We start from the raw sequence: 14248 nt of genomic DNA, 5'->3' as shown, positions 1-14248 counted from the left end.
TGGTAGTTTGAGGACTTATTGCCTATATAGGGCATATACAACTATGACTTGGGGATAATAAAGAGAGATCCAAATTCAACTGGAATTAAAGACCTTCTTACTAAAAAACAAAAATGGGGGAAATGGTGGAGACAAAGTCAACTCTGCTGTCTGACAAGGTCCAGGCAGGCTGGGATTGCCTGCAGAGCGGGAAGTCCTGGACCAAACTCAAGCTATTCATCCTTTTGCTTTCAATTCCATTGGTAGTTTGAGGACTTATTGGCTATATTGGACATATGCAAATATTACCTGGGGATAAGAAGAGGAGATTCCCTAGGGGAAGTACATAGTCACAAGAATTATGGCAGTGGGTGTAACAAGACTAACAATGGCCTAGAAGTAGAAGTTGCTGCACTTTTTAAAAGGTTAGCCAGAAGAGAGCCCCCATGGTAAGTGCTTACTTTACAGTAAAAGATTTCTTTAGGTAGACAGTTTACTAGATAGTATAAAAGATTTGGTCTGGGGAGTTGGGCGGTAGCGCAGCAGGTTAAGTGCACGTGGCACGAAGCGCAGGGACCAGCATAAGGAACCCTGGTTCGAGCACCCAGCTCCCCAACTGCAGAGGAGTCGCTGCACAGGCAGTGAAGCAGGTCTGCAGGTGACTATCTTTCTCTCCCCCTCTCTGTCTTCCCTTCCTCTCTCCATTTCTCTCTATCCTATCTAACAACGATGACAACAATAATAACTACAACAACAATAAAAACAACAAGGGCAACAAAAGGGAAAACAAATAAAATAAATTTTTTTAAAATAAATAAAATAAAGATTTGGTCTCAATGATCTAGTTAGACACATCCAAGAATGGGTTAAGAAGAAAAGCTATTAAATTGAGTTCCAGAAAAGATATGCTGACCCAACAGAGATGGTCAAAACTACGGGGAAGACAGGCTGTCTCAGACCAATGGAACTTTCAAAGAGAACATACCTAAAATGATAATATCTAGTTATTTTTTATAAGATTTTATTTATTAATGAGAAACATAGGAGGAGAGAGAAAGAACCAGGCATTACCCTTGTACATGTGCTGGGGATTGAACTTAGGACCTCATGCTTGAGAGTCTGATGCTTTATCCACTGCGCCACCTCCCGGACTGCTAGAGTTATTTTTGAGGCTAATAAAAATAATCTTGCATGATGTCAACTGTATCTGGTAAAAATTGTTTAAAAATAAAGCTCTGGGGGGTCAGGCGATAGCACAGTAGGTTAAGCGCATGTGGTGTGAAGCGCAAGGACTGGGTCAAGGGTCCCGGTTCGAGCCCTGGCTCCCCACCTGCAGGGGAGTCTGCAGGTGTTTCCCTTTCTTTCCCCCTCTGTCTTCCCCTCCTCTCTCCATTTCTCTCTGTCCTATTCAGCAAGGACAACATTAACAACAACAATAAAGAGCAACAAAAGGGAAAATAAATAATTTTTTTTAAAAAAAGGAACTCATTACAAAAATAAATAAATAATAAAGCTCTGCAGACAGTAAGTAGAGGTAACTCTCTCCTGCATTTGAAGCAGCTGAAGTGTCTTTCACTTCATTCTCGCTCCTTTATTCCTTCAGGAAATACCCTAATAACCAGCTGAGGTTGGCCCCTGGTACTCTGGGGAAGCTACGCCCTGGCCCAGTAAAAAGTTTCATGTAACTACAACAATAAAAAAACAAGGGCAACAAAAAAAAAGGAATAAATAAATAAACAAACAAAAAGTTATTTTAAAAATAAATAAAAATTTCATGTATATAGTTTAGAACAAATAACATTGGGGGGGGTAGGTCACTTCAAGTACTATTCCATTTATTCAACATAATTAAGCCTCAAAGAACTTCCAAATCTTTTCTTTTTTAAATTTTTAAAAAATATTTATTTATTCCCTTTTGCTGCCCTTGCTGTTTTATTGTTGTAGTTATTACTGTTGTTATTGATGTCGTCATTGTTGGATAGGACAGAGAGAAATGGACAGAGGAGGGGAAGACAGAGAGGTGGAGAGAAAGACAGACACCTGCAGACTTGCTTCATCGCCTGTGAAGCGACTCCCCTGCAGGTGGGGAGCCGGGGGCTCGAACCAGGATCATTACGCCGGTTCTTGCGCTTTGCACCACCTGCGCTTAACCCACTGCGCTACCGCCCAACTCCCTTTTTAAAATTTTTTATTGTCTTTATTTATTGAATACAGACAGCAAGAAATTAAGAGTAGGGAGAAAGGTAGAGTGGGGGAGGGAAAGAGAGAGAGATAACTGCAGCACTGCTTCACCACTCACAAAGCTTTCCACCTGAAGGTGGGGGCTAGGGCCTCAAACCTGGGTCCTTGTACACTGTAGCATGTGTGGTAAACCAGGTGCACCACCACCCAACCCTTATTTTATTATTATTATTTTTAACCAGAGCACAGCTCTTGTCTTATGGTGGTGCTGAGGATTGAGCCCGGGACCTTGGAGCCTTTTGCATACCTACTATACTGTATACCCAGCTCAAACTTCCAAATCTTTTGCAGCCTTAAAAAAAAAAAAAAAAAAGGTTGATGGGGGTGGTGCACCCAGTTAAGTGCACATATTACCAAGTATAAAGACCCAGGTTCAAGCCCTCGATCCCACCTGCAGGGGTGGGGGAGATCACTTCATGAGCAGTGAAGCAGGTCTGTAAGTGTCTAACTTTGTCTCCCTCTATCTCTCTATCTTCTCAAATTCTCTCTGTCCTAATTTGAAAAAAGAAAGAAGGAAAGAAAGAAAGAAAAAAAAACAGCTGTCAGGAGCAGTGGATTCATAATGCCCACTGAAATCCAGCAATAAAAAAAAAATAATAAAAAAAGTCGGCGGTGGTACAGGTGGCGTAAAGCACAAGGACTGGTGTAAGGATCCCAGTTCAAGCCCCTGCCTCCCCACCTGCAGGGGTGTCACTTCACAGGCGGTAAAGCAGGCCTACAGGTGTCTTTCTCTCCCCCTCGTGTCTTCCCCTCCTCTCTCCAAGTAAACCTCCTTGTAGCCTCTCACCTAACATGTAGATACCCTGATTATCAACAAACAGACAAGGAGTGAGTGCCCAGGTTCTCCCCAGCCAGTGTAGGACTCACGCTTTAGGGATTGCCACACTCAGCCGCACTGGCTTTGACCCCAGTCCCACTGCTCCCTGGCACTCTGTCAGGGCTCTCTTCTGTTCCAGTTCATCTGTGAATTTTACAAAACCATAACCCCTGCAGGGAAAAAAAAAAAATTTAGCTACTTAGATCACAAATGTAAAGAAGGTAAAATCTAAGAACAGAATAAGTGCTGGGAAGGGAGAGTCTATCAAACTATGTGGGAAGGGCTGAGAGCCACAACAGTGCAGGTGTCACAGAGCACCTAGAACACTAAGCACTAGTGGACCGATCCTGAGATCTGTGGGAATTCCTACTGTCAGTTCACCATTCTCCTCCACACCTTCACTCATGGGGCTCACTTCCCTCAAACTCTACTGGAAAGTACCATCATTGCTGGTCCAGGAGATAGTAATAGTGTATAAAGTATTGGACTCTCAAGCATGAGGCCCTGAGTTCAACCCCTGGCAGCACATGTATCAGCATGATGTCTGGTTCCTTCCCCTACCTATCTCATGAATAAATAAATAAAGCTTTAAAAAAAAGTATCATCCCACACCTATGGACATCTAATCTTTGACAAAGGGGCCCAGAATATTACATGGGGAAAGCAGAGTCTCTTCAACAAATGGTGTTGGAAACAATGGGTTGAAACATGCAGAAGAATGAAACTGAATCACTGTATTTCACCAAATACAAAAGTAAATTCCAAGTAGATCAAGGACTTGGATGTTAGACCACAAACTATCAAATACTTAGAGGAAAATATTGGCAGAACTCTTCTCCACATAAATTTTAAAGACATTTTCAATGAAACGAATCCAATTACAAAGAAGACTAAGGCAAGTATAAACCTATGGGACTACATCAAATTAAAAAGCTTCTGCACAGCAAAAGAAACCACTACCCAAACCAAGAGACCCCTCACAGAATGGGAGAAGATCTTTACATGTCATACATCAGATAAGAGTTTAATAACCAACATATATAAAGAGCTTGCCAGACTCAACAACAAGACAAAAAATAACCACATCCAAAAACGGGGGAAGGACTTGGACAGAATATTCACCACAGAAGAGATCCAAAAGGTCAAGAAACACATGAAAATATGCTCCAAGTCTCTGATTGTCAGAGAAATGCAAATAAAGTCAACAATAAAGACAACCACGTCACTCCTGTGAGAATGTCATACATCAGAAAAGGTAACAACAGCAAATGCTGGAGAGGGTGTGGGGTCAAAGGAACCCTCCTGCACTGCTGGTGGGAATGTCAATTGGTCCAACCTCTGTGAGGAACAGTCTAGAGAACTCTCAGAAGGCTAGAAATGGACCTACCCTATGACCCTGAAATTCCTCTTCTGGGGATATATCCTAAGGAACTCAACACATCCATCCAAAAAGATCTGTGTACACATATGTTCTTGGCAGCACAATTTGTAATAGCCAAAACCTGGAAGCAACCCAGGTGTCCAACAACACATGAGTGGCTGAGCAAGTTGTGGTATATATACACAATGGAATACTACTCAGCTGTAAAAAATGGTGACTTCACCGTTTTCAGCCGAACTTGGATGGACCTTGAAAAAATGATGTTGAGTGAAATAAGTCAGAAACAGATGGATGAATATGGGATGATCTCACTCTCAGGCCGAAGTTGAAAAACAAGATTAGAAAAGAAAACACAAGTAGAACCTGAAGTGGAATTGGCGTATTGCACCAAAGTAAAAGACTCTGGGGTGGGTGGGTTGGGTGGGTGGGGAGAATACAGGTCCATGAAGGATGATAAATGACATAGTGGGGGTTGTATTGTTAAATGGGAAACTGGGAATGTTATGCATGTACAAGCTATTGTATTTACTGTTGAATGTAAAACATTAATTCCCCAATAAAGAAATAAATTTTTTTAAAAAAGTATCATCATTGTCATCATTGTGGTAACATTTGTAGTAGTAACAGTTGAAATTTACTTAGCAAGTCTTTACTGTGTATCCATGTTATTCCAATTACTGCACTGGAACTCAGCAGTCACAAGCACACGAAGCCCCTGTTCTCTGCCATTCATAAACTACTCCAGGGATAAAGGAATGACAGGTAACATATAATGGATACTTATTTCCCAGGCACTATGTCATGTATTTCCCTCAGAGTCACCTCTGATTAGATTGCTCAATTTGACTAAGTAGTATGCACAGTTTACTGAAGACAAAACCAAAGTTCACAGGGGTTCAAATCTTGTTCAAAATAAAAATAGAACACTCAAATCCAGGTCTACCAAACTCCCTAAGCCCAAGTTTATTATCTACTACTTCGTTAAGGGCTCTCTTGTGTTCCAGTTCATCTGTGAATTTAATTAAATAAATAAATTAATTAATTAATTAATTTTAATTTTTTGCCTCCAGGGTTATCGCTGGGGCTCAGTGTCTGCACTGTAAACCCACTGTGATCATTTTTTCTTTCTTTTTTTTTTTTTTGAGAGGACGGAGAGAAACTGAGAGGGGAAGGGGAAGGGCCGGATGGTAGCACACCTGTTTGAATGCACATGTTACAATGCATGAACACCCAGGTTCAAGCCCCTGGTCCCCACTTGCAGGGGGGGAGGCTTCACAAGTGGTGAAGCAGGTCTGCATGTGTCTCTCTGTCTCTCTCCCTCTCTATCACCCTCTTCCCTCTCAGTTTCTCACTGTCTCTATCCAATAAATAAATAAGGATAATAAAATTTTTTTTGAGAGGGGAGGAGAAGATAAAAAAGAAGAAAGATAAGACACCTGTAGACCTGCTATACCACTTGTGAAGTGATCCCCATCCTACCCCACCCTTGCCACAGGTGAGCCGGGGGAGCTTGGGGAGCCAAGGGCTGGAACCAGGATCCTTGAGCTTCAAATTATGTGTGCTTAACCTGGTGCACCACCATCTGCCCCCCACCCATCTGTTAAGTTTACAAAGTCACAGTCTCCAGCAGAAAAAAAAAAATCACAAGAAAGAATGAATGTCTTAAGTTTTTTCAACTATTGAAATAATAAGTAAGATAGACTTACAAAGCACCAGCTTATCATTATATTCTTCAACAATAGTTCACCCTAATCCACATGGTAAATATACCAAAACCCACAGTGGATGTCTGAAACTGTGGGGAGTACCAACTAATTCCTATACTGTCGACCCTTGCACAGTGCAGGGGTTAAGGATTCCACACTGATAGTCAAACATCAGCATTCGTTTATAGTCAGGCCTCTTTTTTTAAAAAATATTTATTTATTTATTCCCTTTTGTTGTCCTTGTTTTTTGTTGTAGTAGTTGTTGTTATTGATGTTGTTGTGTTAGATAGGACAGAGAGAAATGGAGAGAGGAGGGGAAGACAGAGAGGGGGAGAGAAAGATAGACACCTGCAGACCTGCTTCACTGCCTGTGAAGCGACTCCCCTGCAGGTGGAAAGCCGGGGGGCTCGAACTGGGATCCTTAGGGCGGTCCTTGAGTTTTGCGCCACGTGCACTTAACACGCTGTGCTACCGCCCGATTCCCTAGTCAGGCCTCTTTGTATACTAGGTTTGCAGATTTGTAATTGATTGAATCTGTGAATGCAGAAGCCAGCAGAAAGAAAAACCTGTTTATCCACGAAGGATGATAAATGACATACTGGGGGTTGTATTGTTAAATGGGAAACTGGGGAATGTTATGCATGTACAAACTATTGTATTTACTGTTGAATGTAAAACATTAATTCCCCAATAAAGAAATAATTTAAATTAAAAAAAAAAAAAAGAAAAACCTGTTTAAGGGAAACTATGCAGGTCACACCTATATTGTTTAAAGGTAAAATGTACACATTATACATTTTTTTACAATGTTCTTTTAAATATATTTTTTTACATTTTATTTATTTTACCTGCTAGAACAGAGAGAAAATGAGAAGGGAGACAGAAAGGGAGAGAGAGACACAGAGACACCTGCAGTACTTATTCACCATTCCTGAAGCTTTCCCTCTGCATGTGGGGACTGAGGGCTTGAATCTGGGCCATGTGCATGCTAATACGCACACTTAACCAAGTGCATCAGCACCCAGTTTTTTTTTAATTTTTTAAATTTATTTTCCCTTTTGTTGCCCCTGTTGTCTTTTTATTGTTGTTATAGTTATTATTGTTGTTGTTATTGATGTCGTTGTCGTTAGATAGGACAGAGAGAAATGGAGAGAGGAGGGGAAGACAAGGGGAGAGAAAGACAGACACCTGCAGACCTGCTTCACCGCCTGTGAAATGACTCCTCTGCAGGTGGGGAGCCGGGGGCTTGAACCGGGATCCTTACACCGGTCCTTGCACTTTGCGCCACATGCGCTTAACCCACTGAGCTACTGCCCAACTACCACAGTTTTTTTTTTTTAAAGCATTATTTAAAGAGACAGACAAATTGAGTGGGGGTAGATAGAAAGGGAAAGAGGTAAGAGACAGACCCACAGCCCTGCTTCACTACTTGTGAAGCGTTCTCCGTGCAAGTCAGAAGCTTGAACCCGGGTCCTTGAGCACTGTAACGTGAGCACTTAACCAGGTGCCCTACTGCCTGGCCCCTCACATTATACTTTTTTCTATATGAATATATCTATAATAGTGCTGAGTACTGATCTAGTGTAGTGGCTCTGCATAAGGGTCTTCAAGCCTGAGGTGGCAGAGCTTCAGATTCAAAACTGTCTCACCAGAAACCAAATGTTCACATATCTAGCGTTAAAAAAAAAAAAATTATTTTGGGGCCAGGTGGTGAAGCACCTGGTTGAGCGCACATGTTCCAATGCACAAGAACTTGGGTTCAAGCCCCCAGTCCCCACCTGCAGGGGAAAGCTTTGCAAGTGGTGAAGAAGTGTTGCAGGTGTCTCTGTCTCTCCCCTCCCTCCTCTCGACTTCTGACTGTTTCTAATAAATAAAGATATTATTTTAAGAAATTAATAAAATTAAAAAAAAAGAAATTGAGGGGGTAGGGGGACATAAAGAGGGAAGGACACAAAGAGGCACCTGCAGCCCTGCTTCACCACTTGTGAACCTTTCTCTCTGCAGGTGGGGGAACCTGGGTCCTCGCACACTGTAATGTGTGACCTTAACTGGGTGTGTCACTGATGGTACCTACGTATACTATCTTTAAATCCTATCTTACAGATGAGGAAATAAGATCAAAGGCTTACCAATCCATCTCTCATATCTCTAACCAGTGCTGAAGACAGGATCGAAATAAGACCATTTGGCCCCAGAGCCTGTGCTCTTAACCAGCAAGCTATACAGTCTCTAATATCTCCATCAATGAGAAAAATACTGAAACTAAGAGTAGCCATGGATAACAGGTAAATTCTTACTTACTTAGACACGCCTGTCTGGTCCAAAACCACCTTGCCTCCCCGACAGGATGGGTAGACTTTGACGAAGAATTCATACAACATGCCATCATCCACATCTGGGGTCAGGTCTCCCACAAAGAGGGAATACTCAGGGCTGAGAGGAGAGACCAAGATTCAGAGACAAAGACTAGCATTTTTGTTCTGATAATCTCTTTTGGCCCATTCTTGGAAAACCCTTCTTAAGTCTTCTTGCAAAGCAACCCATCTGATAGTTCCAAGTCTGTTTCATTTGGCCGCCTGGTAGGAGAGTTATAGGAGTTTCCAGCTATATGTCCTTCTTTACCCACGACATAAACCTGGTCTGGTTTAAAGTACTAGGGAGAGCAGGTGGGGAGATGGGCTCAGAAGCACTCAAAATATAAAACTAGGCATTGTGAGGGCTGGAGAAATAGTTCACTGGGGCAGTGTGCTGTTTTGAGCACAGGCCCTACTCAGCATTGAAGGAAGCTTTGATGCCATGGTCTCTCCTTCACTTTCTCTCTCAAAAAAAAAACACAAAGAGTGGGAGTAGACAGCATATTAGTGTGGTGTGGGAGATGGTGCAGCGGATACAGCATTAGACGCTCAAGTAGGAGGTCCTCATGCCCAACTGGGTCATCTCCCAGTGCCATAAGAAAAAAAAATCGGGAGTTGGGCGGTAGCGCAGTGGGTTAAGCGCAGGTGGCACAAAGCACAAGGACGGCCATAAGGACCTCAATTCGAGCCCCCAGCTCCCCACCTGCAGGGGAGTCACTTCACAGGCAGTGAAGCAGGTCTGCAGGTGTGTCTTTCTCTCCACCTCTCTGTCTTCCCCTCCTCTCTCCATTTCTCTTTGTCCTATCAAACAACAACGACATCAATTAACTATAACAATAAAAAAAACAAGGGTAACAAAAAAGGGGAATGAATAAATAATATTAAAAAAATAAATAAATAATCATTTTCATTCTGTGGTGCCAGGGACTGAGCCCAGAGCCTCAAACAAGTAAAGTATATGCTTTACAGCTGAGTCACCTCTGAAGTCACTACATTAAATGGGTCATTTCAACAGAGTGGAAGGTCAGGGAGGATAACAAATAGAGAGATAGAGAGAAAATGCAAGCCTATACCAGCAAGGAACTGAGAAGGCATTGTCCTTTTTTTTTTTTTTTTGCCTCCAGGGTTATTGCTGGGGCTTGGTGCCTGCACTATTAATCCACTATTTCTCGAGGCTATTTTTTCCCTTTTGTTACCCTTGTTTATCGTTGTTATTATTATTGTTATTATTGCTGTCATTATTGTTGGATAGGACAGAGGGAAAGGCAAGGGGAGAGAAAGATAAACACCTGCAGACCTGCTTTACCGCTTGTGAAGCAACGCCCCTAAAGGTGGGGTGCAGGACTCAAACAGGGATCCTTACACTGGTCCAGTCTTTGCTCTTTGCACCATGTGCACTTAACCTGCTGTACTACCGCCCAGCCCCTGGCATTATCCCTTAAAAGGGAGGCAAGGGAGTCGGGCGGTAGTGCAGCAGGTTAAGCACACGTGGCACAAAGTGCAAGGACCGGCGGAAGGATCCCGGTTCAAGCCCCGGCTCCCCACCTGCAGGGGCTTCGCTTTACCACAGGTGTCTATCTTTCTCTCCCCTTCTCTGTCCTATCTAAGAACGACAACATCAGTAACAACAAAAATAACTACAACAATAAAGAAAAACAACAAGGACAACAAAAGGGAAAATAAATATATTTTTTAAAAAGTTTTTAAAAAGGGGGAGGCAAAGTGGAGCTCTCCATCTATTCCTTGGTACTGAGCACCACACTGGCACATACTGTCTCAGTTTAGACGTCCTTTGGGGCTTGAAGCAATCTTAGGGCTACTCTGTACTTACCTGTTATCGGGTTGTTTTCCATAAGTAGCATAGTTCAGTTTAAAACGTTTTGCCTAGAAATGTAAAAATAAACAAAGTGAAACAGAGAAAGGTGCTTCAAAACTCAAACAATATTTGAAGAAAAACTGAAATATATTACCTTGGCAAACACATCTCCCCCTCTCTAAGCCTCAGCTTTTTCTCCTGTATAAAATGAGGGGGGTTCACGGATGACCGCTAAGGGCACTGCCAGCTCCATGGTTCTATGAGCCCAGGTGTGCCAGCTTGGTGCAGCTGTAATCTAAGTAACTGTGGGAAGAGCAGAATGTAACTCTCTTGAAATGTGTCCTCACTACTACCAGCCTATTCTAGCTTGTCAATCAGACAAGAAAGTGGCCTAGTGTTTCAAGTCTTTTGGCAAGGGAGGCAGAAGTACAGAGTGGAAAGCATAGATTTTAGAGGCAAGCAATCTTCAGTATGTATCTTGACTCTTTCAACTCACTACCAGTGTTGCCGTGGGCAAATTATTCTACTTTCCTGAACTTCAGTTTCCTGGTTTGTCAAAGACAACAATGCTTACTGTTCAGGGCTATTACAGGATTAAGTATCTTATACACTAGGGATTAAAATGATAGTCATCAATGGCAATACAAATGGCAACATCATCATTATCTAAATGTCCTTACAGGTGTGGCTCCTGGAAGGGGTTTCCCATTAATTTTATGCAAACACTTCTCAGCAGTGGCCAAATCTGCAAATTCTACAAAACAGTAGCCGGCTGGGATCCTGGAATGAAAGCAAACAGAAAAAGCATGGTTAGGGAGTCCGGCGGTGGCGCAGTGGGTTAAGCGCACGTGGCGCAAAGCGCAGGGACCAGCGTAAGGATCCTGGTTCAAGCCCCCAGCTCCCCACCTGCAGGGGAGTCGCTTCACGGGCGGTGAAGCAGGTCTGCAGGTGTCTATCTTTCTCTCCCCTCTCTCTCTGTCTTCCCCTCCTCTCTCCATTTCTCTCTGTCCTATCCAACAACAAAGCAACGTCAACAATGGCAATAATAACCGCAACGAGGCTGCAACAACTAGGGCAACAAAAAGGGGGAAAAATGGCCTCCAGGTGCGGTGGATTCATGGTGCAGGCACCGAGCCCAGCAATAACTCTGGAGGAAAAAAAAAAAAAAGAAAAAGCATGGCTAAAGATGTCATTTCAGGGCCAGGTGGTGGTGCAACTGGTTGGGCGCACCTGGTACATTGAGCAAGTCCCAGGTTCAAGCCCCCGGTCCCCAGTTGCAGGGGGAAAGCTTTGCGAGTGGTAAAGCAATGCTGCAGATGTCTCTCTCCTTCTCTATCCCCCCTTCCCTCACAATTTCTGGCCATCTCTATCCAATAAAGATAATAATAGTAATTTTTTAAAAAGATGTTATTTCCAGTAGAGAGAGCATTGGTCTAAATGGAAAAAGAAATGCTTCTTTTTATTTTTTTCCCCAGAGCAGTGGACCACTGGCTTCTGGAGAAGAAATGTTTCTCTAATCAAAATCCACACTGATTTTATTCCCTGATATATGCTAATTCAGAACAAAACCCAAATAAAAGACAAAGCAGGGTGGCTTGGGAAGGAGTGCAGTAAATAAAGCATCAAACTCTCTCTGCCTCCAGAGTTACTGCTGGGACTCGGTGCCTGCAGTACAAATCCACTGCTCCTGGTGGCCTTCTTTTTTCTGTTGTTGCTGTTATTGTTGAGAGAAATTGAGTGGAGGCAAAGACAGAGAAGGGGAGAGAAAGACACCTGCAGACCTGCTTCACGCTTATGAAGAGACCCTACTGCAGGTGGGGAGCCCGGGGCTAGAAGCTGGATCCTTGCACACAGCTCCTTGCGCTTCACAGTGTATGCAATTAACTCAGTGCACTACTGTCTGGGCCCCAACACTAGACTCTTAAGCACGAGTCCTGAGTTTGACTCCTAGTATCTCATGTGCCAGAGAGATGCTCTGGTTCTCTTCCCTCCTCTATCTCATGAATAAAAATAAATAAATAAATGGTGGGGGAGTTAGCATAATGGTTATGCAAAACAGATTCCTTTTTTTTTTTTTTTAAGATTTTACTTATTTATGAGAAAGACAGGAGAGAGAAAGAACCAGATATCACTCTGGCACATGCGCTGCGGGGACTGAACTCAGGACCTCATGCTTGAGAGTCCAAAGCTTTATCACTGTGCCACCTCCCGGACCACTGCAAAACAGATTCTAATGCCTGAGGCTCCAAGCTCCCAGGTTCAATCCCTAGCACCACCATAAGCCAGACTGAGCAGGGCTAGATATATATTTGGATAGAAACAAAGAGAAATTGAAAGGGGGGGGAGGTAGAGAAGGATAGAGAGAGACACCTGCAACCCTGCTTCACTACTTATGAAGCTCTCTCTCTGCAGGCGGGGGACCAGGGCTTGAACCCAGCCAGGTCCATGCGCACTGTAATGTGTACACTTAACCAGGTGCACCACCACCCGACCCCTTTAAATATCTTTTCTTACAAAGGTGTGGTCTGGGAGTCGGGCGGTAGCACAGCAGGTTAAATGCAAGGACCAGCGAAAGGACGCAGGTTGGAGCCCCCGGCTCCCCACCTGCTGACCTTGCGCTCTGCGCCAAGTGTGCTTACCCGCTGCGCTACCGCCCGACTCCCAGACCACACCTTTGTAAGAAAAGATATTTATTACTAATAAGAGTGGGAGAGAGAGATCACTGCAACATTCTGACAGATGGTAAATTAGCGAGTGAACTCAGGAGCTCATGTTTGACAGCCCATTGCTTTGTCCACTGAGCCACCTCCAGGGCCACAGCTTACATTGAAAGAGGATTAAATCACCTACCCAAGGTCACACAAACTCATTAGTTTAGCTTCAGCATTCAGTCCTGAAGCAATATGCTATGTTTCCTCTCAATAAGCCCAGAAACATTGGCTTTTGCTACATTATAGTAAGTACTGGGGGTGAGATACCCTGCTTTACTCTGCGACGTTTACATGCCCCTGAATGGCCCTTGCAGGACGGCGGTGCGACAGACAGACCCTACCCAGTGAGGCGGTTCCGAATAATTTTCACGCTCATCACGGTTTCCCCCATGGTGGCAAAGGCTCTGGAGATAAAGTTCTCATCCATGTAGGGCTCCAGCTGCGTAAAGGAAAAAGCAGAGCGACTCAGGTCGGCATCCCGGCACCTCATTCCGGACCCCAGCCCCAGCCGAGTCCAGAGTTGGCTGCACGGTGCGGGCGGCTGCAGGGCCGGGAGCCGGCGGCAGAGAGATCGGAAGACTCCGCGGTCCCTCTCCTTCGCCTCCTTTCCTTCACAGCAGCCTTGCTCCTTTAGTCCCCATCTTGGGTGTGAGAACCAACCCCCCCAGCGCTACAGCTACAGGCTCCTCCGCCCCTCGCGGCTCCTCACCCTCTGCCCTCCACGGAGCCCCCGCCCCTTCCCAGCCGCCCAGACGGGCCCCGGAGCCTCAGTCATTTCACCGACAATCAGGGACCCGCTTCTGTGTCACTCAGAAGAACCACCCTTTCACTTCCACCCTTTTGACATTTAGATCCGTCCGCCCTCGAATTTCTAAGAGTCCTCCTTTCAGACCCCGGCGTCCTCGACACTCACGTCGCCCATCCACAAGCTGGCCGCCATGCCTGCCAGCGGCAGGAGATTCCAGCGAGCCCGGGCCGCCACGGCGCATGCGCCGTTGACGTCTTCTGCGCACGCGCCGCACCTCAGTGCCCGGGCCACACTGGGAAATTCCGCTCGGGTTCGCCCTAGGCCGGACCTTGCAGGGCCGAGGGCAGAGCTTGCGGATCGCGATTCGCTCATTTTGGGGAGTGTGTCTGACCAAGGCTAGTCATTGGGTTGCTTGGGTAACTGGTGATCTTGGATATCTTTTTTTCTTTCTTTCTTTTTTTTTAATATTTATTTATTTATTTATTCCCTTTTGTT

General features: G+C 44.4%; 1 protein-coding gene across 3 annotated transcripts in view; it reads right to left on the bottom strand.

Annotated features, from left to right (window-relative positions):
- Positions 1–14026, bottom strand: part of TRNAU1AP (tRNA selenocysteine 1 associated protein 1) — a 33443-nt gene extending 19417 nt beyond the window's left edge. The window contains exons 1-6 of one of the 3 annotated variants that reach the window (XM_007522432.3): positions 13919–14026; positions 13347–13444; positions 10975–11074; positions 10310–10362; positions 8426–8557; positions 3088–3207 (exon numbers count right to left, since the gene is read on the bottom strand). In XM_007522432.3, coding sequence (XP_007522494.1) covers positions 3088–3207; positions 8426–8557; positions 10310–10362; positions 10975–11074; positions 13347–13444; positions 13919–13945 — 530 coding nt within the window. In that variant the 5' untranslated portion in view covers positions 13946–14026. Of the gene's footprint in view, positions 1–3087; positions 3208–8425; positions 8558–10309; positions 10363–10974; positions 11075–13346; positions 13899–13918 lie in introns of those variants that run through there. The other 2 variants (XM_060205663.1, XM_016187836.2) reach the window with 2 other exon arrangements.
- Positions 14027–14248: the final 222 nt, after the last annotated feature.

The sequence above is a fragment of the Erinaceus europaeus genome, chromosome 13, assembly GCF_950295315.1.
Source record: "Erinaceus europaeus chromosome 13, mEriEur2.1, whole genome shotgun sequence".
Taxonomy (NCBI): Eukaryota; Metazoa; Chordata; class Mammalia; order Eulipotyphla; family Erinaceidae; genus Erinaceus; species Erinaceus europaeus.
The sequence above is the reverse complement of the archived record's forward strand: the minus strand, read 5'-3'. Positions and strand labels throughout refer to the sequence as shown.